The following is a 27,912-nucleotide window of genomic DNA, read 5'->3' on the forward strand; positions in this document are numbered from 1 at the left end:
AAAGCAGAGACAGCAACTATACAGGGAAATATGAAGTAAATATACGAAAAAAAAACACAAATTTTGCTTGACACATAAGTCAGTTTTGAGATTAGGGTTGAGGTTTGTGTTTGTGTTATTCATTTTTTGACACTGGGCAGAGAACCACGATATGCTATTTGCACCCATGAAGAGAAGGACAGTCGCCAAGATCAATGCCAAAACAGACCTTAACCTTAATAGCACTCGTGAAACACTAGTAATGCTGATATTTATCAGCTCATTATCTTCCCAACATTATTGATTTCCTGTATGCTTGCATCACCTAACTACGCACATGCGCACTGTAAAGCTCCCTGCTCGAGTCTAGCTAGGCGGTTACCGTTAAACAGCTGAACTCATTATATTTAACTGTCGACTGTTAATAACATACTTAGTGTCCTGTACATCTGCACCCATGAATCACTCCTCACCAGAGCGTGTCGCTCACAAACGCTTTGTGTGAACTACAGGCTCCGTTAAAGGGAGTTAATGCCGTGGAACGTTTCGTGTTGCTTCATGCGAGTGGCCTCCCCTCTTAAAACTGCTGGTGACTCTGCTCAGACCTCGCTGTTTCGTGTTTTATTTATTTATTTATTTTTCTTCCTCCTATTTCCCTCACTCACTCACACGATCACACACACACACACAGACGAGAGCACGTACTTACCCGTTCTGCATGCACCCTTTTCTCTCACACACCTACGCACACGCTCTCGCTCACCCACATTCACAAAGAGTTAAACTAAAAAAACAAAACCTAGAATGCAAAATACAAGAGATTCAAGGGGGAAAAAAAAAAAAGCAGAAATCATAGCACACTAACTCGTCGGATGTGTAACAGATTCAAACTATCGAGTAATGTGGTGGGTATATCACACTATAAACTATAATAAACCAAGGGTTAAATTTGTAAGACATTATCGTCTCTGGATACAATAAATGCTTGTGTGCTTGACATTGTAACTATCGGACACTTCAGTTTTGCAATGTAAGGACAGATGTTGTAAGTGTATTCCTTTGTGATCTTAAATAGTATATTTAAAAGCTGTAGTATACCATAAAATTAAACTATTAATATCTTTTTCTTTATATTTATTAAATTTCTTTTCAAAGACGTGTGACGTGATCCTAATCTAATAAAAGTTCTTTTTAATAACTCTCTGTACCACCCACATTTCTCTTCTGCTTTTCTCCCTCCCTTTCTGTTCCTCGCTCTCTCTCCTTCTCTCTTTCATGCACACGGAATGAACCAGAGCTTATGGCGTTTGGTGAAAGTTAAAGTTCTCCTTGAAAAAAAAATTGACCAACACCTATAATCCTCAAGCCTTATACTGCATATGCAAATGCTTCAAAAAATGATAAACAGATTGCTTTTTAAACCTTTTGTATTAAATGCTATAAGTTCTTTTCTTAAATTTTGTGATTACAGCTGTTACTTTAACATTTGCATTTCGTCTCTTCTCTCCGATTAAAATGTCTGCATATGATTATATTCTTTTTTATTGTGACTACTTTCTGAGCATGAAGATACGTTTGAGTTGCAAGTGTTCTAGCGTGTGTGTGTGTGTGTGTGTTTGTGCGTGCGCGTACTGTGTAATTCTTTGTGTTCTTGCGTGTATTTTCAAAATGCCATTGATAAGATGTGAGATTGATGAGTTTGTGTGTTAAAATATATCTGTATTTTAATGTTGCACACGCTTTTGAATAACTTTAAAGTCGAAACGATTTGCAGTGTTTGGATCTCGGGGGTGGAGGGGGACATGACCAATGCTGTTTACTGAACAATGAGAAAGCATCAGTATAGCGCAAATTCTTGGTTGTCCCAAGTGAAATTGCCCTTATTTTTTAATGTTGCAATATTTCAACACGGAAACCACAATCATCACTTTCTTGGACTTTTATAAACTCGGTCAGCATACAAGGTCAAGTACAGTTTTCTAGGAACAGTAACGAATGGAGAACCTTCCCTTAGAAAGAAAATGATTGTGAAGAACTGAGTAGTTGTACCTCATGAAAATGAGCGTTTAGCGAAAACGATAGAGTGAATATGTTTATTTTATCGCTGTAACCCTGAAAGATAAATCAAGGGAGATTAATGATTGTGATTTGACGATGCAGTTACCTCCCGTGCGTTTGCGTGCTAAACTCGATTTCTCACAGAGGCTACACCTAGAGGAGGGACCTTTCTGTTCCTTTTTTGTCGCGGATCTTAAATTTTATTAACACTCCAGTAAGTGATGGGTCATTGTCAATATTTATAAGGTTTGTGTCGGAACAGCCGAGATTCAAATAAACTTGGTGTATGGGAACTTAGAGACTGAACGATGTAGCAGTCTGGAGACATGTGTGACATATCACGTGGATAATCTACTAAGGACACACAATAGCATTTCATGACATGAACATACACAATAATCTTTAAAATGTTTAAAACGACTATAGCCTTTATACAGCCAAAGACATTACCAACTTATAATCAACATACAAAATGTGATCATTATCAAACAGCTTAACTATTGGTTTAACTAGCAAAAACTGATAAACTGTATACACGTGTGAGGGATAAGAAATCTGGAGGTTAAAAGTGCATAATATTTAGAAGGACATTATGTATTCCACTAGGATTTGTTCTGTTTTGAGTTTTCTGATGCAATTAACGAAATAACAAGCACAAAAAAAAAACAAACAAAACAAACCAAGATTCACGATTTTTCTTTTGTCACCCTCCCCTTACACATTCTTGATACCATATGTCACGGACGCCGACACACACACACGAGCAACACACACACGAGGTCTGTGCGCGTTCTTTCAACACACAAAACAACGATTGCCTGAGGCTGTCCACAAGATGTTAATAAGTTGCTGGAATGGCTCAGGATTTACAGATTACAAAACACATATTCATAAATAAAAGCTCGCCTCTGCACACTACTCTATCGGCGACACACAGCTAACGATGCATACAATGTTCATCTCCGGGGCACTTCCTACATCAATCACACTTAGTCAAATAACTCTTAAACTCAACTCTTATCATCTATGTATGAAAAACACACGCCTCTCACTGTTCTGTTCGTCCACTCAACGTTCCAATTCTATTATCTCATTTATTATCATTGACTGCTTCACTAACAGTTTGTTGGCGACACGAAGCCAACAGTACACCAGTCCTCACACTGCTGGGTGTGTCACCCAAGGTGACCGAGGATTTCTTGCAGTTTCTTCAGTCTGATTAGCAACAACTTTTTTCCAAGCAAAGATTCTGTAAAACCGGATGGACAGTGACATGCACGCACGAAGAAAACTGGAGAAGACATTGTAGAGGCTTCATCGGATGATTGTATTAAGGAGTACTCAGCATAAGTTCCACTTCAATATTTATGTTTCTCGAGATTATTACTTTCTAAAGGTTACATTACAAATCTCTCTAATATAACAGTGCAAGGAAGCTCAACTTTCGCGTAGGTAAAACACTTTTAATCTGCCCAGTAAAGACTTGAAAGAACATGGAGACCCCCGACATTCAGCACTTAAGTGTGCTGTGAGTGTGGTACCTACTCTGTCAACTACCTTTTATTTATCATGGCTTTACCTACTGGTAATGTAGAAACAGATCGTTTGACCTTAGAGTAAAGCCACAAAGAATAATAAAAGTGACATGAGAATACAATGTAAGCTTGTAAAACAAGTGGAATGATCCGTTAAGTCTCTGGTTAATCAATCAATGACATTTCTTTGTCATCATAGAGACGAAGTAGATTGACTTCAATGAAGAGCGTTTTATCTTGAGTGATTGACAGATGATTGATGACCACCTTAATGCACCAACAGCATTAGAAATAGGACCGATACCTCCTTCCCACCTTCCTGTACAGCTGGATGAAATAAAATCAAATTTATCAATCCTATTGCTGATCGCAAAGTTTGTTGGTTATTCAGCGATTACTGTTCCGTGTGTGTGTTTGTTATGTCTGCTTGATGAGCCATGTGTTTAGACCGGTGGTGAGTATAAAGCTCACGATGCCATGCCGAAGTCTTTTTCTAAACGTAACTCTAAACAAAAACCTAGCTTCAAATTGAAGTTTGCTAATTAATACTACTGAATTAACTTGAACCAGTCTTGACACCTGTATCCCATATACTTTTAACTGTCCTCAGGAATAGAATGTGAATATGTATTCATAATGTTTTCAAGTTATTCAAAGTAAAAGTATTTAACTTTAAATTTCTTAGAACAAAAAGTATTTTTTTTCGGAATATAGGTACTGTAACTGAGTACAGTTCAGTTTTAGTTCTATTCTCTTCTTCTTCCTACTCCCTCTTTATCTCTCCCTCTCCCCTTCTCTCTTTTTCTCTCTCTCACACACACACACGCACATGCACACAAGAGGAAAAGCGAGAAATTTTAAATAATTGAGATATTATTATCAAATATATTAAACAGATATTTGAGAGAGAATTCGTTTAGGAGCGCATATGTGTTAAGTGTGTTCGCTTTCTCCCGACTAAAGTGCTAACTACTCTGGTGAAACTGTAGTCAGACAGGAAAGACGCAAAACAACTATCTTAAGGGTCCTGTCGGTAAGATTATGGTATTATTTCACTTCAAGATCTTTCAATAAGTTTATGTCATCGCTTGTGATAGCCCTTGCTACACTCATCGTAATTAAGTGAGAAGTAAGGGGTAATTAAGTGAGAAACGAATCCTTTATTTCCCTTGTATTGCTTTCGTGCTCTGTAAATGTAACTAAATAAATTCTTGAAACGTTTGAAGGTCGCCACAGCCTTATAACAAATCTTGAGTATCTCTTTCAACAGGAAAGTGCTTCCACCTTGAGGCAATTTCAAACTAAAGAGAGGGACAGGGAGGGATGAGGAAATCAGAGGACCCGGAGCTATCTCCCGACGCCAGTCCCGCGGACAGGTGACACATACAGAGCGTGTCTCGAGACGGGATCTGAACCCTGTGAGTTCGCGAGCCTCATCCCCCGGACTATGTTTTGTGATATTTGTGCTTTATTTCAAGCGATTGTCGCTGAGTGTGGCGTTGGCCTTTAAGACCTGAATCTTATACGAGAAGCATGTTATGAAGATAATGTGTTCTGAGTGCACACGTGTGTTCTGTTTGAGAACGTTTGTTTTGATTGTCACGTGGTGCTACTGGTTGAACACTACTACACCTGCTGGCAACACGTTTGTGGAAAGTCATCAATGACACTGAGAATATTTGTGGACTTTCTGTATACTTTAATATTAAACGCTCTTAGCTCTTTGACAGTGGCCTGCGCCGTGTAGTATACAGAAGTCATTTGTAAACTGCATAACAGGAGTTGATCAACAATATAGTGTATGGATATATAAGCCAGGTGTGTGTAAACAGCGTATCTTTAGTTAATAACTATGTTAGTATAGCCTTAAGTTATACAAGTATCTCTGAAATAGGAGTGTATTAGTGCAACAGTACAGCTGCAATACAGGTACAGTAGTGAGAATATTGTCTCACCTTTCTAGAGGAGTTATGTTTCCCTGATTGCGGCATTGATGTATTCCAATAACAGACTACGCTTCCCACCACTAAGATCGAGCTCAACTATAAAGATTTTATCATTGAGACCTAGCTAAATACAGATTTTAGCATTGAGACCTAGCTAAATAAAACTTTAGCATTGAGATGCAGTTAAACAATACAGACTTTAGCATTGAGACCTAGCTAAATAAGACTTTATCACTGAGCCCTGGCTAAACAATACAGACTTTACCACTGAAACCTAGCTAAACAATACAGATGTTATCATTGAGATGTAGTTTAACAATACAGATGTTATCATTGAGCCCTAGCTAAACAATACAGATGTTATCATTGAGCCTTAGCTAAACAATACAGATGTTTTCACTGAGACCAAGCTAAACAATAAAGACACCGCTGAGACCTACCCTTTGATGTATAAATACTAGATTTTGTTGTTGCCTGTGCTATCATCCTCTTACGACATGCTGGTAACTCGTAATTAAGTGTACGTGTAGACAAATCAGTAATTATGAAAGTTCGTGTGTTGATGGAGTTGCTTCCTCACTTCTGGTCACAGCGTTTGTTGCGATTTTTCGTTAGAAATATGGTTCTTTACTCCTCCTCTGGTGCTTCTTTTCCACTGAAGGAAAGCATAAATTCAAGGTTTCAAATAGTTCTCTAAGGTATAAATTATACCTAAATTGTAATTATTTTTTAGAAGGACAAGAAAGGTAAAAACAATGCAGCACAGGTAAAGTCGAAAGTGAAAACATCAAATGTTGCCTTCAATTGACAACGTGTCTTGTTTTCCTGGATTTTGTTGTCTTTTAGACGGAAACCTACTTCGTTGGTTTGTAACTCACAAACTTTTAAGCAACTACCCAATTTTTAGACGTGTGCGATGAGGTTTTTAAAAAAGTCTGCATTTAAAACAAGACAGTGTCTCTTTGTCTCCATACACATCTACCAGACATATCCTCTGTCTCTGTCTCTGTCTCTGTATACACATCTATTTGCTAAGTCCAAATACATGCTATCGAGTCTTTGGTGCGCCTTTCCGTCTGTCAGTCCAATGGACATCATGAAATGGTCATGTAGACTCCATCTCTTTACATTTTTGTCAGTCCCACCATCTCTCTGTTGTCAAATACATGTCGGTTTGAATGTCATATTTTCTGACTAGTAATTTTCACTTACCTTCATGCTGTTTCTTCTGACCTGCAACAGCAGATATAAACATTCGCGCTTTCTTCAAAAACATAAACGTTGAAATATGAAGTAAAATGCCTTAGCTTCTCATGAAGAGAGGAGAACAGCACAGTTGATGTACATTTTAATAGGTATTTAAATTTACGACAGCTCCGATAAAACTGTAAGAACAACACAACGCATCTCTATTTTTTCTCTCCTTAACAAAGACGGAAATTTCTATTTCTTGGCAGCTGTCATAAATAATAGACTAAACAGATAAAATAAAAATGTCAAACAGTCAGCCACGCAACGACACTCACACTCACACTCAACCACTCAGTGGCATCGCAACTGACTAAAAGACTTGGGGAAAGATTTCTTCTTGGAGACTAGTTGTTTCTATTGGCAACCAGAGGGTAGCATTTGGAAATGGTGACGACGGGTTATAGTGGTCTGTGACATGGGAAGCTTTATTTGTTTCCTTATCTATACTCGTACCTCAGTTTTGCAAGCACCTGACAATTTTTAAAAGCAAACTTAACTTTGAATGAATTTTCTAAAGATCATCAAAACTGTGCTCCATTGTCACAGGGAGCGTTAATGTCGCTACTTTCCACCTAAATAATGTTTTTTGTCTTCAGCAGCTTCCCTGGAGAGGTGTGTCCTGTCTTACACGTACTAACAATAAAGTTGCCAGTGAACTACATTTCTCTCACACTGTCTTTCTGTCGTTTTCTTAGGAAGTTGTATTAGTCCTACCATTCTTCTCTACCTTTAACTGTGTTAGCAGTTGGATCTGTCGTCAGACGATGTCCTCAACTATTCAAGATTTACACTAATTACTTACTTTTCGGCGCTTTCGGCGCTTTCGGCACTTTCGGATTCCTCCTCTTCTGCATCGCCTTGCCTGCAGTAGTAAAACAAGTTACGACAATATTATCAATATGGTAGATTAAAGTAATTTCAGAAGCATTTTACAAGAAATGATATTAGCTTTCCATACGCAGATAATTTATTCCACTTTAATGTAAAAGCATTGTCACATAAACTAAGTAGTGTGAACAGATGTCTTAAAGTATAAATACCCTATAAGTATACAGTAAATGTGACCCTCCACGACGAAATGAGTCTTAAGTCGGAAGGGGGGGGGGGAGGTTTCGTACCCAAATTGTAACTCTTCACCGTCATCGATAGAGGGAGAGTAAGATGGTTGACACGGATTTGTAGGACTTTTGTGTGTGTGTGTGTGTGTTGCTGAATATTCATGAGCACGTGGACTTTTCTTGTGGCTTAGAAAAGTGCTCTATGAGACTTATCATCACGAATGCCTTGAAATCGACATGTGTAGGTAGTCTTTGTGAATTTAAGTCTGCAGTTGTGGAAACTGCCGAAGACCAGCCTGCGTGCGGTCTTAGTATCTGCGTTTAATACTATTTGGTGTATGCTATTGTAACGCTGATATCGTTGTGTACGAGGGGAAGTGTATGGTTTAACCTGCTTTATTTGGAAGTTTCATGTATCGGTATGTATTGTTGAAGTTTTCGTGTATAATAACTAACTGGACGTCCCAACCTGAAGTGATCTCGTGTTTTGTTATTGGAAAGAATGCGCATGTCCGAATGTTGGTCGTGACACCGAGCGGGTTTGTTTACTCCTAAACTTGTGCAGACCAATCTTTTGATCTGTTAATATTTGAATCGTTCTTTAAAAAAGTTGAACATACAGACTCCGGACTTTCTGGCAAGGTGTAACACGATGGGGTTATGACAGCGAAAAAGTATCGACACAGCGTTTGAATTTCGTCCGAAATCGGTATTGATCGCAGTAGGGTACCTCGATTAAAACGTATTTTAAGTCAATTCTTAACTTTTATTTTAACATAGCAGTGTATTGTCCTGATAGTTTAATAACCAAGGAATCTATTTTTAAAGAAAAGTCAAACTACACAAAATTGACCCCTATCGCGGTTCGGGGCCTCGAGCACAACACTGTTCCGCTCCATCAGCCCTCTGAGGATAATAGTCCCTCCATCCTGCACCCCCTTCCACTCCACGCGTGGTCGCGCGAGACGAACAGCAGCAGCGGGTGACGTTGTGCCCAAGCTGCCCAGTACAAATAGCCAGGGATGGGGAGTAGCTGTAGCCGAGCTACAGCTACTGTAGCTGGCTACAAATTTTGTAGCTTGTAGCTTAGCCGGCTACAAATTTAAAAAAAGTAGCTTGTAGCCGTAGCTACATTTTAGAAAGTAGCCGTAGCTTGGCTACATGTTGGCTACTTTCACGACCATTCGTCGACAGCGTGTCAGCAAGACGACGACAGCCACTGCTCTCACTGCTCGGTGTTGTGACAGCCAGACACCACGTGTCTCGCACGCTCAGTAACCGCAAGTACTGTGTCGTCCAAGTGGCGGGAGCGATATTTTGTTTCATTTGAAAAACGAAGATGGACGTACCCATCAATTTCCAGCCTTATTTGAAATTTTTTACATTTTGCGAAGCCACAAAATGTGGGTATAGTTTCAAATGCAAGAATTGTTGAGAGATTGTTCAGTCTGGCAGGACTTATCATGACAAAGCTGCGCACTAGGGTGACAGACAGCAACTTCGAGGCCAAAGTTCTGGTCAAATTCAATTCTATGAAGGACTAAAAGAATGTAGATTTGTTTTAAGGTTACCGGTACACTCCAAAAATTAAAATCCATATTTTAAATATCTTTAGGGGTTTTTAAATATAGAGTAACAAAATAACATAAATATAGCACTTTAAAACTGTTTTTGAGTACCTAAAGTGAAAATTGTGACTTTAATCAACGTTTTTGTTTCAAAACGTACAAGCATTTTAAAAACAAATTTACACAATACCATAAGTCATATACCAAAGGTTTTGGGTTTTTTTGTAAACTAGAGGCACTGATAAGAAAACTGATGCATAAGGCGTTTTGATATCTCAAGATTTCTAGGAGATATAAAAAATCAGACATGGTACCCCCCGACTCAGTGTGAATGTGGCAATTAAATATTTAGAAAATATTTAGAAAAATGTTAATTTTATCAAAAGTAATGTTTATACCATATTCTCAAATGCATCACTTTAAATTGTAGCTTATGCATTTCTAAACAAAATTGCAAAATTTTACTGCTGTAGCACAAGCCAATCTTGAGAAATATGTTTTTATAGTTTAGGACTGGATGTCAAAAACGACAAACAGAGAAATTCAAGCTTAAAGATTTAAAATAAATATATCTTGTATCAGATCATTTTTGAAAAATATATTTCAGTGTTTATATGCTACATTTGACATCCTACTATATAATTAAAGTCTATTCTAGTATGCCAGGACTATACTTTTCACCCTATCAGCTTTTGGAAACAATTAGTTTGTGTTCCTTTCTTTGTTTTCAGTGTCAGTGTTAGAAAAAAATACCTTATGATCTGCTTACCTAAATTAGATTAAGCAGTGTTTTACTTATATTCCATGCAAACTCATTTATTTCAATGGTCTGTTGTTCATTGTCACAGTATTGATAAGAGGTTTACATTTTTCATCACCACATAACCTAACTTATTGAAAATTCCACCAGGTACCTGATACTTAAGCATCTGTTTAGTTTTCATGTCTAAGTAATAGGGAACAAATAGTTATAGAAAACAAATGTTTATCGGAAAACTTATATAATTTCTTTTGTCACTAAAACAGGATGAGGAAAAATATCCAGAAATGTTTAATATAATCGTAAAATACGTGTACTTATTGTGTGAAAAAGGCCGGGGGAGGAAGGGGGCAAGGAATGAATGAAAGCATTTATGGATTCACTAAATAAAATTGTCGGTATATCGCAGTTCTCCGTTTCATTATTATAATAAAAACTTTGTAAAGCAAGTAATAGGGTTTTGTGTGTATGTTTGATGTTTGTGTATGTTGCTACAGCTAACTTGTTATAACATCAGGCTTTTAAAAGTAGCCAAAAGAAGCTGGCTACATTTTAAAAGTAGCCCAAAGTAGCTGGCTACTTTTTGGAAAATTGTAGCTGTAGTGTAGCCGGCTACATTTTGAAAAAAAGTAGCTGTAGCCTAGCCGGCTACAAATTAAAAGTAGCTTGCCCATCCCTGCAAATAGCGGGCGAGAAGCAGCGCTCTCACCTTTTTTCTCGGCACAGAAACTGGTCCTGCTGGGTATAGCAGTAAGTAAAGCTTTGAGACTGAGTTCGCGAGAAGTACCTTAGTACCGCAAGGCATCTGGTCCGATGGAAATAGCGGCTCGTGACACTCAGTTTCTCTTTTCCCCACCCCTGGAAGTTAGGTGCTAGGTTTTGACAGGTTTGGTAGGTAGATAGATACAGTGGTTGTGTGTGTAAATAATGTAAAAAAATCTGAAATACCTGTGTGAGCGTGTCAGTGCCAACGAGTGCTAGTGTGTCGTACGTAGGTCTCCGTCGTGTGACTGCGTACCACTAGCGCGAGTGAGTTTTGTGTATTGTCCATGCAGTAGTCGTGACACAGCAGCAGAGAAAGAACACACGGGAAGGTCCGGCGGAGTTGATGCACCGAAGAAAAGACACTTTAGTCTGAGAGAAGGTAAAGCAAGGTCTTTTGTGGACTACAAGGTCGGCTGAGTTCGGGTGCGTAGTGGATAAGCATAAAAGAAAAAAGAACACAACGCGAGGTAGAGGATAAGACGACGCACCCGACTAACGAAAGATAGAATTTTCTTAGTGGAAAATTCTCCTTTGCGAACTTCTGTCCTCTTCCCTGGAACAACAAAGAGGAGCGGACTGATTTGGCGCTAAGCTAAGGTAGAGGGTGTTAGCGAGGGTCGGTCAGTCCGGCTACATTGACAGCCGTTGCAGGTTACTCGATTTCACGTGGTTTTGTACTCAACAAAAACTGAGAAGAAAACAATAATATTTGAATTCTAATGTATGTTCTAATAAAATATGATCTTGTTTAGTACTTTATGCTTGTATATGTTATCTAAAAAAAATTTTCTTAATTTCTCACTTGTGACCTTCCGCCCGGATTGTGAATTCTCTGTCCCATACAGTTACTATCTTTGAGCTTACTACAAGAAATCAGAACCTATAATTCTTGAAATTAACACCACGCAAATGTTTTTAATATGCTCTTTCAAACGGAGTATCACATACATTTGCCTTTTTTTTAAAATCAATGACACCTACCTAATTTTCTTTGGATTACCTAATAAGTGACTGTTCATGCAGGATTCAGATGTAAACATTTTTGTTTCACACAGTTTGATCTCTCATTATTAGTTTAATTTTTTTTAACTCTTACAGTTAAAGTTTTATGGTTTTTCGAAATTGGTGAATTTCCGTGCGGACGTTACTGAATGAGTTAATTAAGACTCATTTCGTCTTGGAGGGTCACACATATCAAGTCACCAGTAAAATACATTTCTCCTACACTGTCTTTCTGTCGTTTTGTTGGGAAGGTGTATTAGTCCTACAACTCTTCTCTACTTTCAAGTTTGTTAGCACTTCGATGTCGTTAGAAAATGTAGTACACTGTTGAAGGTATACAATATTTACTTACCCTTCTCCTTCAGCTTCTTCTCTGCAGTAGGAAACGGAATCCCAAGTTAAGACAGTATTATCAATATTCTAACTTAAGGTAATTTCCGAAGCATTTTACAAGAAATGATACTAGTATACGCAGATAATTTATTTCATTTTAAGGTAAAGCATTGTCACAGAAACTGAGAAGTGTGAAAATAATATCTTTAGATATAAATATCAAATCGCCAGTGATTATCATTTCTCCTAATCAAGGAGTATTCTTTCTGTTGCTTTGTTACCTTAGTGGATTAGTCCTCCAACACTTCTCTACTGTCAGGCTTGTAAGCATGTCTGTCTGATATCAGAAGATAAACTGTTCAAGGTATACAGTAAATATTTACTTACCCCTCTGGATTTTCGGTATTTCCTCTGCAGTAGGAAAAGTAATGTCAGGTTAAGACAATAATATCTGCCTTGTATATTAAGGTAATTTTACAAGCATTTTACCAGGAATAAGACAAAATTTCTTTAAATACTCTGTTGTGTTATAAAGTAAAAGCATTGTCACAGAACGTTAATGAATATGATTAAAAAGTGTGTCTGATTGTTGGAAAATCATTTTAGAAGTTTTACAACTCTCTCAGGAATAGGACAAAAGAGTCAGAAGACATTAAGTCGCCAGTGAAATACATTTCTCTAGCACTGGCTCTGCCACTTTGTCAGTCCGGTGTATTAGTCCTACAATTCTTCTGTACTTTCAAGTGTGTTGGCATGTCTGTCTGTGGTCATAAACTGTTCAAGGTATTCAGAAAGCATTCACTTACCCTTCTGGATCTTGTACGGGACTGCAGTAGGAAAAGGTAAGCCAAGTTTAGACAATGGTATTTATCTGATAACTGTTAAAAGCTGTAAAAGTAATTTCTACAGTTTAGCTTGGGAGCGGAACCAGGCTTAGTTTGTGTTCGTGCGGAAGAAATCATGCGAAACACCTGAGGACGTGTTTGCAAGAAATGGCGAGCACGAGTGTCATGACCCCTGTCCCGAATGTTTTTAAATTCATCAACTTTAATTATCTTTCTTTCTTCGACTAAGAACATCGTTCTCCTCAAGAATAATCAGATGTTTTAACAAAAGTAATAATTTATCTACACATATCTTAAATCATTCTGTCTCTTTTTTCTGACTGATCAGTTATCACAAAAATATTTACCTTTGAGCCTGACGACGCTTTCTGCACATTAGGCACACACACAATGCTGCAAGATACCAAAGTTTAAAATATGATTGATAGATTGAGGCACTTTTGTTCTCAGATTCACAATTTCTTGTTTAGCTTTATCATTAAGCTAGCTTGAATATTCAAACCATCATTATCATCATGAGCAGCAGCAACAACATGTCCTGTTAACTCACATTAGCGTGGGGGAGGGACACTCTAAGTGTTCTGCACTTTTGTGTGACTTGAGGTTCCTATTGGCTGTTGTGTGGATTTTGTTTTCCTCTCTTTTACTGATGCTTACCTTAAGGCAAGGACTTACAAACTCTTGATGTAGATCCGTGCCTACACTATTGGCTCAGCCTGTGAGCGATACATCTATGTCATTTGACATACGGACATTGTAAAATATTCAGTTCAAGTTTCGATGTTTGCCACTCTTGAGACAATGGTAGATTATTCTACCTTTTCTGTATTATTTTATTCGGTTTCTGTCTAACTTTATTTATCATTAATATTCACATTTCTTCTGCTGTTTTCATTTAGTCGTTTTACCAGATCACTTTCTACTTTGTCTTTGCCGTTGACCACGGCATTGCTCTTGCCAGTGCTGGTCTGATGTTTTCTATACGCGTCTGTCAGTCCGCTTGTAATGTCTTACAGTTCGCTGCTGCTCACTGCGATCAGATCCGTAGGTTGCGTAAGGAGAGGTCGACGCTGATGTGGACAGAGGAACAACTGACAGGACTGGTCATTCCATGTAGGACCTGCTCTTCCTTACTTCAGACAGGCACTTGTAAGCCCGTACACTCATCCTTCTGTTGTCTCCGAGGAGTGCGTGCGTGCGTACGTGCGTTCGTTCGTGCGTGGGAGCTAACATTCAATGGCATCCGATCACCATTTAAAAACTGAGACAAGAAACAACTGACTGGCGGTTGATACTCTTTCCTCAAGGGCCTCATTTTAGTTCCCTCCATTATGAAAAGAAGACACACACATATTGCAGAACCAGCACGTGCCCTGTGATGTTGACGCATTATTTAACAGAGACATGGTATTACTCACCAATCAAACCGCCAATGCCAACTGCAATGAGCACCGCAGCCCATATGGGAAATTCTTTCTCTGGTGCTGCCGTAGTTGGTGCTGCGGCAGTTGGTGCTGCGGCAGTTGGTGGTGTGGCAGTTGGTGGTCCTTTGAAGATTGAGATTAATAATAAACTTCATTAGCTGATATTCCGGACACTTACATTTTGATCGAGAAAATGATTTCTGACAGATGTTCATTCTAGCAATAGTGATATCTAATAGTAGCATTAAACAGTTGTTACACTTTTACTTTCTGGATATTAACGTGCATTATACTCTCTCTTTTCAATTTACAAAATCTTGATCTCAAAAGAATGCTTCACTTGATTACAAACAACACTTTTATACCTCTGGCCTACACTTTTGCAAAAACACAATAGTATCTACCAATTCTAAGGTAACACAACCGACTGTACTTGTCTGTTTTTTTTGTCGCCAAACAGCAGCTAAGACCTTAGCCTTTTCACCGTGTAGCCAGTCAACGAGCGTGTGATAATTGTCTGATTGTAGTCAGTCATTACACGACCTTTCAACTGCTTTTCGCTTTTCACTCTCGCAAAAGACAGTTCCCAACCTTCCCTCTAGCATTTCAGCGTAGTAAACCTGAATGGGTCTACATTATTTCTACAGGCCTCTTTCTTAGTTCACCATGCCTCTACCTCATTTCTACATGTCACTACCTTATTTCTACATGTCGCTATCTTATTTCTACATTCCTTTACCTTATTTATGCATGTCTAATCTCGATTTGTAGCTTTTCATCATACTAAAGCTGTGTATGTGGACTTTACCTCTAGCTCTTCATCCATCAAAATAGGGCATGTAAATAAAAGAAAGCAGCACCAGAAGTCCAGGACCAGATACCTCGTCAATTGTATATATATATATCAATCATATACCTAATCCCTTGCATATAGTGTCAATCATATACCACGTCCCTTGTATATGATATCAATGATAGATCTAGTCCCTTGTCTATATAATATCAATCATAGACCTAGTAATGTGTCTAAAATATCAATCATAGACGTAGCCCCGTGTCTATAACATCAATCATATCAATTTTCGAGAATATTTGCTGAACTGTGACAATCACAGACAACGCGCAGTGTCGACAGGTGCTGCCATGACATACGATGTACAGTGTCTGACAGTCGCTAACAGTAGTGTCTGTGCCTGGTCTCCAACATTTACTGACGACAGACAAGGAATCCAGTGATCTCGCACACAAAGGGGAAGAGTGAGGTGAGTGAGGTGAGTGAGTGAGAGAGTGAGTGTGTGAGAGAGTCTTCTCTAAAAATAGTATAACAACTTACCCACTAAGTAACATGAGTCCTTGCTAACAAGCCATAGAATTGCCTTATTATTGACTGTCTTGTTGCAATATACCATACAAAAGATCTCTCTTCTTTCCAATTGTTCAGTTCCGGTGACTTTGCAATGATATATCCACGTGGAATCAGGTTTCCTCACACAGTAAGAGCCTTTAGGATTCTCTTTGCATACCATGTTATAATCACTCATGCGGCAAAGGCTCGTATCATCTCTATTTTTATCTCTAACAATTCGAAACCACCTCAGGGACCCTTCAGTGCAACTAGCGGCACGAAACATGTTTAAATTAAATTCACACTTCACTATATGTGTTTCGTTTCTTTTGTAAGCACTGCTGTTACATTCCATTTTTATATCCTCACGATATTCATCTGAAAAAAAATAAGATAAACAATAATCATCATCAACAGTTTCTCTTGTGGATTTCAAAATTAACAAGAAAGGAATAGGATGTGCAAACATAATGTACTACGTAATTACTTGTTAGTAGGTACTAACACAACTTCCTAACTGACACTTGGCCTAATGTCAAACACAAGTCTTGTCAACACTGTATGTGAGTATTGAGGTGGCCGACTCTTTATTTGCTGTTTTCTTGCTCTAGTTTTCGGAGTCACGTGAGTTTAACTCAAAATATCGTCTGCAACGTTTTTCATTTTCATGTTGCTATCGTAGAAATGGTAGTTAACTGACTTTATTCACTTGCAACATATTGAGGGTTTGTGTAAACGTAGCATTCTATTGGATATTTAGGCTACATCTGACAAAGGAGGCCAAAGTTTTTGAAATGAATCAATTTTCTCTGTTCGAATATGACCATGCTTTTAAAATTGCATACTTTCGGGGCACGTGACATGCAAGTTCCCATCGGACAGCAAGAAATACCCGGGCAAGCAATATTTTCATCGATATCGAGATCTCAATCAGTCTATAGTCGGGTGGATCTGTGGTTGAAACCCAAAGTATCTGGCACAAAAGCAGACGAAAAGGCTGGACATAAGTGAGTTGGTGTGAGGGCGCCACTTCCTGAAGTGACATTATCAAGCCATCAGAAGTTTGTCCTACCCACTGTTATTGTTATGAGGCCTGTTGTTTCATCGAGTGTAAGTGTGCATGGTCCTTACACCAGTGTTGTCAAGCTGGCGATGACAGGTGGACCACTCTAGCAGCAAGGAGCCTTACAAAGGGCGCCTCTAGCAGTTGTTACAGTAGTAAGGGCTTACTGTCATTAGTTAGTTCGTAGACACTACAAACAAGGTGACACTATGGCGGCAACCGTCCTGGCAAGATAGCAGATATTATTATAATAAAGGTTACTTTATAAGGCGCAGCCTCACCACCAAGATAAACCGCACTCTCTGCGCAGACCAGTCATGATAACAGATAACAGAATAGATAACAGACAGCGGTGAGACAAGGGGCGCCCGGTAGTTAGAACACTCGCTTGATACTACTGCAGTCAGTGGGTCAGGGTTCAGATCTCGTCTCGGGACACTCTAATTGACACGTTGTTCGTACGGTTGGGCGTCGGGGTTTTTCTCCAGCGATAGTGCGAAGTCGCCTCAAGGTAGAAGCACTTTCCTACTAAAAAATGCAACCAACCAACCAACCAACCAACCAACCAACGGTGAGATAAGTATAGGCAAACTGAACAACATAAAGATGTACAAGAGTAGAACGTAATCCAATGGATGAAGGTATGAAGGGATGTAGATACTAGAAATTGTGTAAGATGGTGTTGGTGGGGGTGTGTGTGGGAGTGTGTGTGTTGATGGGTGGGGTGTGAGTGTGTGTTGGTGGGTGTGGGGGTTGATGGGTGGGTGTGGGGTGTGTGTGTGTGGAGGGGTGTTTGTGGGTGATGGCGGATGTGTATTAGCGGGGGTGTGTGTGAGTGGGTGTGTTTGTGGGGTGTTGGTGTGTGCGTGTGGGGGATTTGTGTGTGTGTTTTGGGGGTGGGGTAGTGAGTGTGTGTAGGTGGGGGTGTGTGGGTGTTGGTGTGTGTGGGTGTGTGCGGGGTGGGTGGGTGTTGGTGTGTGTGTTTCTAATTTACTTGAAATTTAAGAAATGTTTTTCAGAAGTTAAGTATAAACTGTCTTGGTTGCCATTTAACATAAACTTTACACCGCGTTTACAAAGGTTATTTTATAGTACAATACAACTGTTACACTGTGTTAAGTTTGTCTTTATTTGTCTGAGTAGGGTCTCAAATCATGTGAGCTTGATCCTATTCCCTCCTCTCTGTTTGTTGGTTGCCTCTATATTCTCACTATGTTCTCACGTCTGGACACTTCCCTCTTGAGTTCAGATCTGCTGTTGTATCCCACTTATACAGAAACCAACTTCAGATGCAATTACAGACTATCAAACTTGTTCTTTCTGTCCGAAATTCTGGGAATCATTGTTCTTTTAGATAATTGCACACGCGGAGGAAACTCATTTCCGTAATTTATTCCAGCCAACTTATAGAAAAGGCCGTAGTACAAAGCTTGTACTGCAGTTAGTTCTGGGTCTTTAGTGCTTTTTCCACAGATCCACCGGACTAGTAAACTAACACTAAACCAAAGAGCTAGCGACTAATTTAATAACTACCACGTGACGTGTCGGATGACTGAGACGTTACCAAAAGTACTGTAACAATCACAATAAAAGGTAGTGACATATATGTGACTAAGCCACTTCTAGGATGGCTTAGACTTTAGGATTCACACATGTCTGTGTTGCATCCTTGAATATATGACACAAACTTAACTCAGTAGGGGAACATAGTCACACAGAGACCCACACCGCCATGACACTGCCACAGCCTGCATGTCACATCTTTATGCCGACTGTCCACAAATAATTCACGACAATATTGATGGCGCTCGCACACTCACACACACACATACAGGCACACACACAAAGACATGCACGCATATACTCATACTCAAGGACCCGCATATCTCTCACTCCCCTGACCTTTGCACACGCCAGTTACGACGGCTATGTGTTGATGTTGTGAATACAGTGTAAACACAAACACCAGACATCAGACAGGTGCATGCCCACCACTGCAGAGCTCACATCTAGATGTTTCTATTGTGTTTTGAGTTTTCCGCTGCGTGCTGACAGTTAGTAAGAGAAGGCAACTACCGCTTGTCCGTTGATAGTCGAGTTTAGGTGCGTGAATAGCCCTGGCCAGGCTACACAATGCTATCTAGTGATACAAGAAACTAAACAATATATCATTTCTACAGTCGTTACAACTAAATAATTGGCTTCAGTAACCAAATCTAACTACGGAAATTTCGTCTGACCATGTATGAGATCTAAACCGTTAGATTTACACCTCAAGATCAGTAATCATCATCATTATTAAAAAGAAGATGAGATAGTGTTGTAAGTTATAAGTCAAAGGACAGAGAAGGTAAAATCGGTTTACAGTCATTGGTTCTGTATTTGTTTGAAGCCATCACGCCACGGATTACGCAGAGGATGAGGAGCACACGTGTGAAAGAGCTAGATGAGCGTACGAAGGCCATCTGCTGGACACTGGCAGTCAGGGGCTGAGGCCAATGCCGCAATGCGGCTTGCAATGTTGGCCACGTCAGGTCTGGCTGTGATGGCGGCCCTGAATGTTATCACGGCGGAAGTGGAGTGACCGTTGGTAGTGCAGTAAATAAGTCCTCGTATTCCTACAAAATCATAAGCTAAAAGAGAGGAAAACTTCAAGGTTACTGTAGAAATTTAAGCTAATTACTGTGGAGTCAGGTACAAAAATACAGTATTTCAATTCATTCTAGGCCTTGATGACCCAAGCGGATGTGAACGTTGCACTATGTCAGATCACTGCGCCATGTTGTTGTCACATAGATCATGGATCTCCTTTTCGTAATGTAGATTTTTGTAGCTGTGAAATCTAGAATTGACAAGAAGGTAAATGTGATCTTTATTGAGGGGGATCTGGGAACTGGGTTTTTTAATTACCTTGAAACTATAATGCTACATCACCGTAAATCCCTGAATAAAAGCTGCCGAGACATGGATTTACAAGCATTTATATCCTCACGTGTTGCATTACGAATAAAGACTGATAAAGGTGGGTGAGACTTGTTGTAGCCACTGACCTCAGTGCTTTGGGACTTTAGTTTTCAGATAATTGGACAAAAGCGAACAACGGCTTTGAGCCATTTTACTAAAACATGCAGGGACACGTATGCCTGGTGAAAGTAAGTTAATACGTTACTGGAGACCTTTATAAATGCATTTTTTTAAACTAAAGCATGAAGCGCTTTAATTCATGTGTAAAAAGGAGCCCCCTTATTTTTGCAGCGACATGGAGCTGGATCCAAACGACAGTTATGGTTATGGCAAATGCTTGCTTTAGAGTTAGTCCAGTTGATGTAGACATTTCAACTGATCAGAAGAATAGCATACACTTGTTGATGAAAATATGATGTGTGTAGCAGATTAGCAGAGCTATGCTACAGAATAAAATTGCTGAAATATTTATGGTGTGCATCGAATGCCTGTTTCAATGCATGCTCTAAAAGAAATAGTTATAATGGTAGTAATGATTGCTCTAGTATAAATATGTATTGTTTGATACTGTATAGGTTGCATTGTTTATTTCTAGCGAGAGCTGTCTTTCTCGCACGCATGCCAGGCGAGTGGGCTAGGTTGCAGGAGGAAGAAAAAAGACAATTTAAAAAGGAAGGAGGGGAAATTTCCCGGACAAAAAACATAAGATCGTACCAGAGCTAGCTGTGACAGGTCTGCCAGATGGTGTTCCTTTCAAGGAACCCTTCAGCTATGGCTTGCCTGCACTGAAAACCATACTTGCCCAAAAGAGTAAACTAAAAATGAACACGATTCAGGCAAGGTAATTCACTATTTGTTTTTGTTGTTATTGTTGCTAGCATATTAAATTGCCAAGATCATGAAATTAACATAGAAATTGTGCTTTTTGTAGAAACAAAATGTATGAATTTCATATGACTAATTCTGTGCATTTTGTTCTTGGAAACCTTATCAGAAAATGTGGCATCAGGAGAGGACACAACTGTTGCTATCAGGTAATGTAAAGTGGAAATGTTCTCTTCTGGTTTGCACATAAATACAAACTAGAGTATACTGCTGTTATTAATATATCCAACATATGATACAGTGCTAGAAAAAAATTAAAAATAACTTGTTGTGCACATAGATATTCTTAATATATGAAGATATTTGTTGTAAAATCTGGTAAAAAGATATGCGTTCTTTTTTTATGCTCAGATTGGAGTCTCTGTGGCAGCACTTGACAGGCTCCTGTGCTTCAGTGTCCCCACAGAGGAATGGCAATGTCTCTGTTGTTGCGTATGTATTTTAGATATCACAAAACCTTTCTTGTCATGACTAAGAATGCACTCAAGATTTTAGCAAAATGTTACATGATGAAAATGGCATTTGGATTATGTCAAGTACATTATAGGATTAAGAACAACTAATCTGCCAGTAACATCAAACAGCACAACTCTAGAAGATGTCCAGGAAGTGGTAAAACTGCTTGTAGGGGGTGAAGGACAGCAACTGGTTGATTGTCATGCTGGCAGCACCCAGAGGTCAATGTCCAAATAAAAACTGAACTGAAATGAAAATGTATCATCAGTTGTGAAGAGCTGAGATTGTTGTAGAAGTTTGGCATATGTAGCAAACTCATTGTGTGCTGTGATCAGGCAGTTTCTCTACTGCAATCTAGAATAATAGTGCAGCTGCTTACAGAGCAGTATTATATTGAATGCAATGGCATTCAGTGTTGTGTGTGCTGCACAAAAACAAAATCCTTGTACAGACATGGCAGAAATCATCATCTCTTTATGTCTGCTCAGTGAGGTGACACACTTGGACACTACCTCCCCAGGAACAGAAGACAGTGTTGCCCCAACCCCCCAGGAGAGTACAGATGTTCCTGGAAATGTGTATGTATTTTCGACATGACCTTGATCAGTCAAGACTAAGATTACAAGCACAGTCATAGCAAATTTGCAACAGCTATTAATGTTTACAATGATCACATGGAGTACATTTTGTGTTTTTCTTTATTTACAATCAGAGAGGTACAGCCCTCCCTCAGGACCAATGTGGAGACAACTGGAGTGCCTGATGCCAATGGTCAGTTTACAGTATACATGCATACAAAAATTGTGCCTTTGACACTTTGTGCAAGAAGTACAACATGAAACTTTTCTCCCATATTACTGTAGCTTCTATGAAAGAAGCTACATGAACTGTGGACAGTCATGCCTAGTGCTTTGAGCCCACCTTACACGGTGGGGAAAAGTGCTATACAAAGAAACATATCATTATTATTAAGTAGTAGTTTTTTTTTTCTTCTTTGAAGTACTGTTTAATATTCATGTTACTTGAAAACCTGATCAAGAGCAATATAAGCTCTCATTATTGTGTCAGAATCAGCTGTGGTACATGAAATCCTTTTTGAGCTTGTATATTTCTTGAAAAAATATTTAAGGAATTCTCATTTCAGTTATTTATTTTTTGGGGGGTCTTATTGTACAGCCATGTCTAAGGGTCACAAAACTGCTGACAAGTCAGCTACAAGTGGAGCAGGTTAGGAAACAAGCATTTTACACATTATGTTGTTACTTATCTGATCTTATGTTACTTGGTAAACTAGCATGTAATATCCTGGTATCTTAAATCTCATGTGGGTCAGGGTTAAAAATTTATAATGCTTATTTCTTTCTGTATGAGAGATGTGTTGACTTGGTCCAATATGGAAATGCTTTGATTTCTGTTGTTTTCTGAATGTAGTAAAGAAAAGCCAATGGAAGGCTGAGGAAGTGGCAGCTGTCCAGTTCCACTTCCAGGAGGAACTGGAAGGAAGAGAGCTGGTTCAGATGGTTAACATGAAGAAATTTGTAATTGCAACAAATTTCTCGAGAACACCATTTGCTGTGCAGAATTTTCTGCTGAGATGAAGGTAAGTGCAAGAAACAAGCCATAGTGACAGCATCAGAACATTCTTTGTTTATGGGTGGTTCTTAAATTCAGTGAAATAAACTTTTATGAGATTTGGCAGTTGGCCAAGGGGGTTTTAAAATATTTGAGATTTGGTACTGGGAGTGTGAAAATGTTGGAGATTTTGGATCTCATCCTTCCTTGCTTATTTAGAACAGTATATAATATGTCAAATGTGGATCTGACTGGTCAGTAACAGACTTAATGTGGTGTTCATGTGAGAAATTTATAGATATTGGGGCAGTATGTAATTAGTTTTCAATTTTGATACCATCTGCATATGAATAATATTTACTTTGCAAGCTACTTATTATTTTTTCTAAAATAAAACAAGTTTACAAACTTTATATCTCTTCTTTATTCCAAAATTACTTCATATTTTGAACTGCTGCACCTACATGCACACATTGACCTGTAACTTTCATACATGTAGCTCCATGAGGAAGTAAGAGTAAAATAGTACAATGAAACAAAGTTTTTTGTACAAAGGGCAGATAGAACATGATGCCAAAGCAACACATACACATGTAGTAAGCATCAAGATAGACTAGTAAGCGTGTTAGAGAGATTTTTCTTAAGATTACCGTCATTGTGTGATGCAGCCTGCAACAAGGGACACTGCGATCCTCTTCTGGGATGATCAAATGTAGGTAGGAGGAATACTCGAAGAGTATGCACCAGTCTCCTAATCGTACATGCATGGCACAACAGTCATCCAGAAACTGGACTTTTTCAAGAATTTCATCCTCTGAAAGTATATATATAAATGAGACAAATGTAATGAAATCATTCAATGCTAAGATAACCTGTAATAATGCCAGTGTAGTGAATCCCATAACATACTCAGATCCTACAGAAGGATGACTCTTGTGCGTTAGTGCTATTTTTTATTCTTACCAAGATGTTCTTAACACATGGTACTTAGATTCTGTCACTGATTTCAATAATTTACTTTACCCTGCATGGTAGTGTTTATTATGCAGTGTCTACATTCCTACTTCGAGTATTTCTGTACCACCAACCTGTTCTATTTGCTGCATCTCATGGGACTTTTTTCCCACATGGTGTGCACGTCTCTTACATTTTTTACCAGCCTGTATTATTTGTTTTGCTTGTGTATATTGCCTGGTAGTACATTTCTATAGAATTTGTGTCACCATCTTATATAATTGGCTTTGCCCCATATACATGTATTGCAGTGGTGTTCATGTCTGAGATAAACGGGTTGAGTATTTATTATTTCATACAAAAGATTTCAGACTAGTGAAGCAAATACTTTTTCTAAATAGATACAAGTTTGGTTAATAGTGCAAACAAGCAATACACTTACGGTAATTATATTGTTGATATCAAACGTCTCATTACATTCCATTTTCGCGCTGTCTTCCGGAAGTACGACTGACCTCAGGTTCGCCGAGACTGACCGCGGATCACTTCGCAAGAGGCCGAGAGTGAGTCGCGGCATACAGACATCAGTCCATAAATACACGTTCATGATCAGACAGACGGCCAGCCCTTTCTGCTCGTGGTATTCTGGCTGCACGTGCACGATGCCTTAGCAACGGCACCGGAGTTCAGAGGTCGCTCGCGGTACGGCCCTTACGGGGACGTCGTGACGGACTGGGGCGTTGGACGGGTGGTGGAGGTGCTGGACTCCAGCTTGGGACTGTCACGTGACACTGTCGTCTACTTTACGACTTTACTTTTCTGATCACGGAGCCTGCTTGAATATCAAGGACTGGATGGGCCGGCAGGTCGGAGGCTATAACGGACCTTTCAGATGTGAGTTACGTGACGCAAGAGCTAGCAGGGATCAGGACAAGGAAAACACATTCTTTTATATATTTTTAAATTTTTTAAATTTAAGTAAATTAAATTGCTCTCTTCTATGATTGGTCTCTACCATATGCCGGTCTAATTTCTCCCACCCACCCCTACGTTTCTCCATTTCCTTCCAGAGTGTTGCAGGATGTCTTTTAATTTTAGCATACTAAAAATTATTCATTTATATTATTAGATTTTTTTAATGTATGCCACCACACTTAAAATACACGTCTTTCTTTCGGAACCAAATCTCAAGGGTCTCCAGAGGGAGCTTTCCGGGTGCCTGGTATTGTCCGCAGGCCAGGTCATCGACGAACCGGTCAGTCAGATGGACATCGCCCCCACCATCGCTGACCTGTTGTACGTGCCGTTGCCAGGCGACCGCGTCATGGACGGCAAGAGCTTGGTGCCCTTGTTGAGAGGAGAGACACAGACCTCGGCCCACGAGTTCCTCTTCCACTACTGTCAGGATGAGGTCCACGCCGTCAGATACGTACAGACCCAGAACAGGTAGCACAGCTATCAGTACTGGATTTCTTTCCTGTCGAAACAACTTTAAGTTCTTACTTTACTTGTGGTCTCTTTTTAACAAAACATGTAATGCTGCGAGACATCTATTGTGAAATAAACTGAACCTATTAAAGCCGATGGGACGACGAAGCATGGAAAAACTCCAGTTTTGCATGAACACCAAGTGTAGCCATAAGACTCAATACAATACAGAAACACAAACTATTTTAAGTTCCCAGAACTCTAGTTTCTTAATAACTTCATTATTTTTAAAGGTCTTTGTATGTTTTGAACCTCAAACTCTGTTAATGTCCATTTTGGTTGTCACAAAACCGACTACGTGCATCAGGATGCCATAAAGATGACAGAAACATCGACACCAGGACGTACATTTATGGAAAAGTAGATGCAGCAAATTGGAATGCTGGCATCATGCCACCATGGTTTGCTGCTGCACGCTCATGACCACGGGTTTGACATCTTTCTTTACTTATCAATGCTTGCAGGGTCTTAGTCGCTTACCCAACATTTAAAAAATAATATGTTAATACAATCTCTTATAAAATGTCCGATGTTGCGTGGGCTACATTTTAATTCATTTTTTATTCCAGTCACTAGTATTCAATATCTTCTATCACCTCTGTTCAATTGCTCTGTCACTCAATAAGAACTATTTTCGTTCGTTTTCCAAATAACGTCCCTTACTCTTATTGATCTTATTTCAGAAATCGGAGCTGATCAAAGCCTCAGTTTCAAAAGAAAACAGTATTCAACGAGCACGTCTTTGTTCAGTCATAAAGAAACCTCGCAGAACCGGAACTCTTAGCACTGTCAGAACTGAAGATCCTTATATTAGACAGAGGCAAGGACCATAATTCCAGCTTCATGTTAGTTCCGAAAGAAACAGTTACAATATATGTGTAATGAAGCTCACATCAAATAAAGGCCTTGGCTGCCGGCAGCGTGAAGACAGGATGGAAAGTACTTAGTGGTGGTCCGCTGGCGATGTTCTTGTTCTCACAGCGTCCTGCAACTGCAACTCCTGCTGATGCTGCTGATGTTCTTGTCACTGCTGCATCATGGGAAAAGTTTTTTTTTTTGGTACATAACTCGTAAGGCCAGGATACAGCTCCGACAAGCATAGTCTAAAAATAGCACCGAGAGACATGATGGGTGGAGGGAAAGAGGAAAGGTGTTAAAGATCTGTGATTTCAATCACTGCTTGGAAACAAACCACTTGACTCGTTCAACCCTTTCACGCTTTTCAAACGAATGGAAGTACCATGGCGCGCGCTCTAAAAATCTCTTCTTGGATGAGCCTGCAGAGCCTAAACCCATCGCCCGCGGCATCGTCGTAGAGAAAACTAATTAAGTTCCAAAATAGTCCAATTACCTGTTACGTGTTCGTTCAGTTCATCGGAGAGAAAGAAAACGTTCTGAAGAAGACAGGCACCCGACTCAAGACAATTTCCTCTCTCGGTTTTTGCCTCCCGCTTCGTTCTCAGCCCCGCTTGGAGCGCACGCCTCAGGCCTCTTGCCAGGGCACGAGCGGCAAAGGTTGCTTCTCAATTGCTCAGCTTCCCCCATGGCACATCCTCTCACCAAGTAAATCGATGGTGAAACTCCAGAACCTTTGCAGCAAAGCGTTTAAAAGAGGATTCCGAGGAAGGAGTGTACTTCGCTTCAAACACTTGGGAGTTGTCTTTTCTTTATTTTCTCCCTTCTTCTCTTCATCCCTATCCTTTTCATCTATCCTTTTTTTTCTTTCAGCCTCTTTCCTTATTTACTCCAACCTATCTCTACAGAAATATTTTCTTGCGATGTAGAGAACTGGCATCGCCGATGAACAACGACCCCTAAAGCGGGTCTCATCTTCCTGACCACGACCACCGTATGATCTGAAACACTGATCCCAGCTTACAAATCCACAAAATCTTCTTGGACACGACATCGATCCGGCGTGTAGTTGTGTGACAGGCAGCCAAACAAGTTTATTGATAAACGACTGACTGTGCGTGACGTCACACACGGCGCCACTACCACGACGACTACCACGGGCAGATCGCTGGTGATGGTGTATTTACAGTGGCGTGGGGGAGGCTGGACCGCCAAGTGCCTCATTCTATTTCTGGTTCTGTAATACCGATAGCACCGGACGGATGTCAGGCCGCTTGTTGTTGCTGCACGGAGGATCGCAGGAGGAAAGCAGGAAGGAGTTAATGCGTGTGGAAATGTGAGTTTGTTTATAATCACCAGTCTATTCTCCTCTCAGTATGAGAGCTTTTTCTCTTAACAGAAAAAGGTTCTAAAAGAGTTGTTTCATTTGCATTATTACTGATTACTGAGTTGTGAGGAAAATAGTGAATTTGTGAACGAAAGCTTTACTTTGAAAGTTATTCATTCATTTGTTATACCTTTCCATCTATCATTTCTTTTAATTATTCCCTTCCCTAGTTTGCTTACTTCCCTTTTTTGACACAAATCGTTAATGAGAGTGTATTAGGGAGTGAAAAAGAAAAACAATGAACACGAAACAGATATAAGAATATCAGCTACATTTCCAGATGTGTCATCCTGGGATAATTTGTTCATACACCAGGATGAAATATTCATTAATAAGATATTATCCTATCGAAATTGGATACATAAAATATAACTAAACTAAAACATTGAAGACGCCTTAGAAATATGGAGCCATTAGGC

General features: G+C 39.5%; 2 protein-coding genes and 1 long non-coding RNA gene across 3 annotated transcripts in view; 2 read left to right on the forward strand and 1 right to left on the reverse strand.

Annotated features, from left to right (window-relative positions):
- Positions 1-5,254: 5,254 nt before the first annotated feature.
- Positions 5,255-19,491, reverse strand: LOC112572409. Its single transcript, XM_025252079.1, has 10 exons — positions 19,298-19,491; positions 15,858-16,247; positions 14,519-14,647; positions 13,448-13,493; positions 13,062-13,082; positions 12,643-12,666; positions 12,275-12,295; positions 7,572-7,631; positions 6,731-6,751; positions 5,255-6,173 (listed from the first exon to the last, which is right to left on the reverse strand). The coding sequence occupies exons 1-9, from the start codon at positions 19,395-19,397 to the stop codon at positions 6,733-6,735; spliced, it is 810 nt and encodes a 269-aa protein (XP_025107864.1). The 5' UTR covers positions 19,398-19,491; the 3' UTR covers positions 5,255-6,173; positions 6,731-6,732.
- Positions 19,492-23,525: 4,034 nt separating this feature from the next.
- LOC112572411 lies at positions 23,526-26,921 on the forward strand. Its single transcript, XR_003100989.1, has 4 exons — positions 23,526-24,657; positions 24,956-25,209; positions 25,559-25,680; positions 25,935-26,921. It is a non-coding gene; the product is annotated as an uncharacterized LOC112572411 (long non-coding RNA).
- A 41-nt stretch (positions 26,922-26,962) lies between these two features.
- The window catches only part of LOC112572410 (universal stress protein A-like protein), a 29,348-nt gene continuing 28,398 nt past the window's right edge, over positions 26,963-27,912 (forward strand). Inside the window, exon 1 of the mRNA XM_025252080.1 lies at positions 26,963-27,442. The gene's annotated coding sequence lies outside the window, so the exon portion shown is untranslated. The remainder of the gene's footprint in view (positions 27,443-27,912) is intronic.

The sequence above is a fragment of the Pomacea canaliculata genome, linkage group LG9 (assembly GCF_003073045.1).
Source record: "Pomacea canaliculata isolate SZHN2017 linkage group LG9, ASM307304v1, whole genome shotgun sequence".
NCBI lineage: Eukaryota > Metazoa > Mollusca > Gastropoda > Architaenioglossa > Ampullariidae > Pomacea > Pomacea canaliculata.

Coding starts and splice junctions, on each gene's coding strand:
- LOC112572409 (XM_025252079.1), bottom strand. CDS start 19,397: ATGGCCTTCGTACGCTCATCTAGCTCTTTCACACGTGTGCTCCTCATC. Junction 14,648..15,857: donor GGACTCATGTTACTTAGTGG/GTAAGTTGTTAT, acceptor CAATCTTCAAAG/GACCACCAACTGCCACACCA. Junction 12,296..12,642: donor AATACCGAAAATCCAGAGGG/GTAAGTAAATAT, acceptor TTCCTACTGCAG/AGAAGAAGCTGAAGGAGAAG.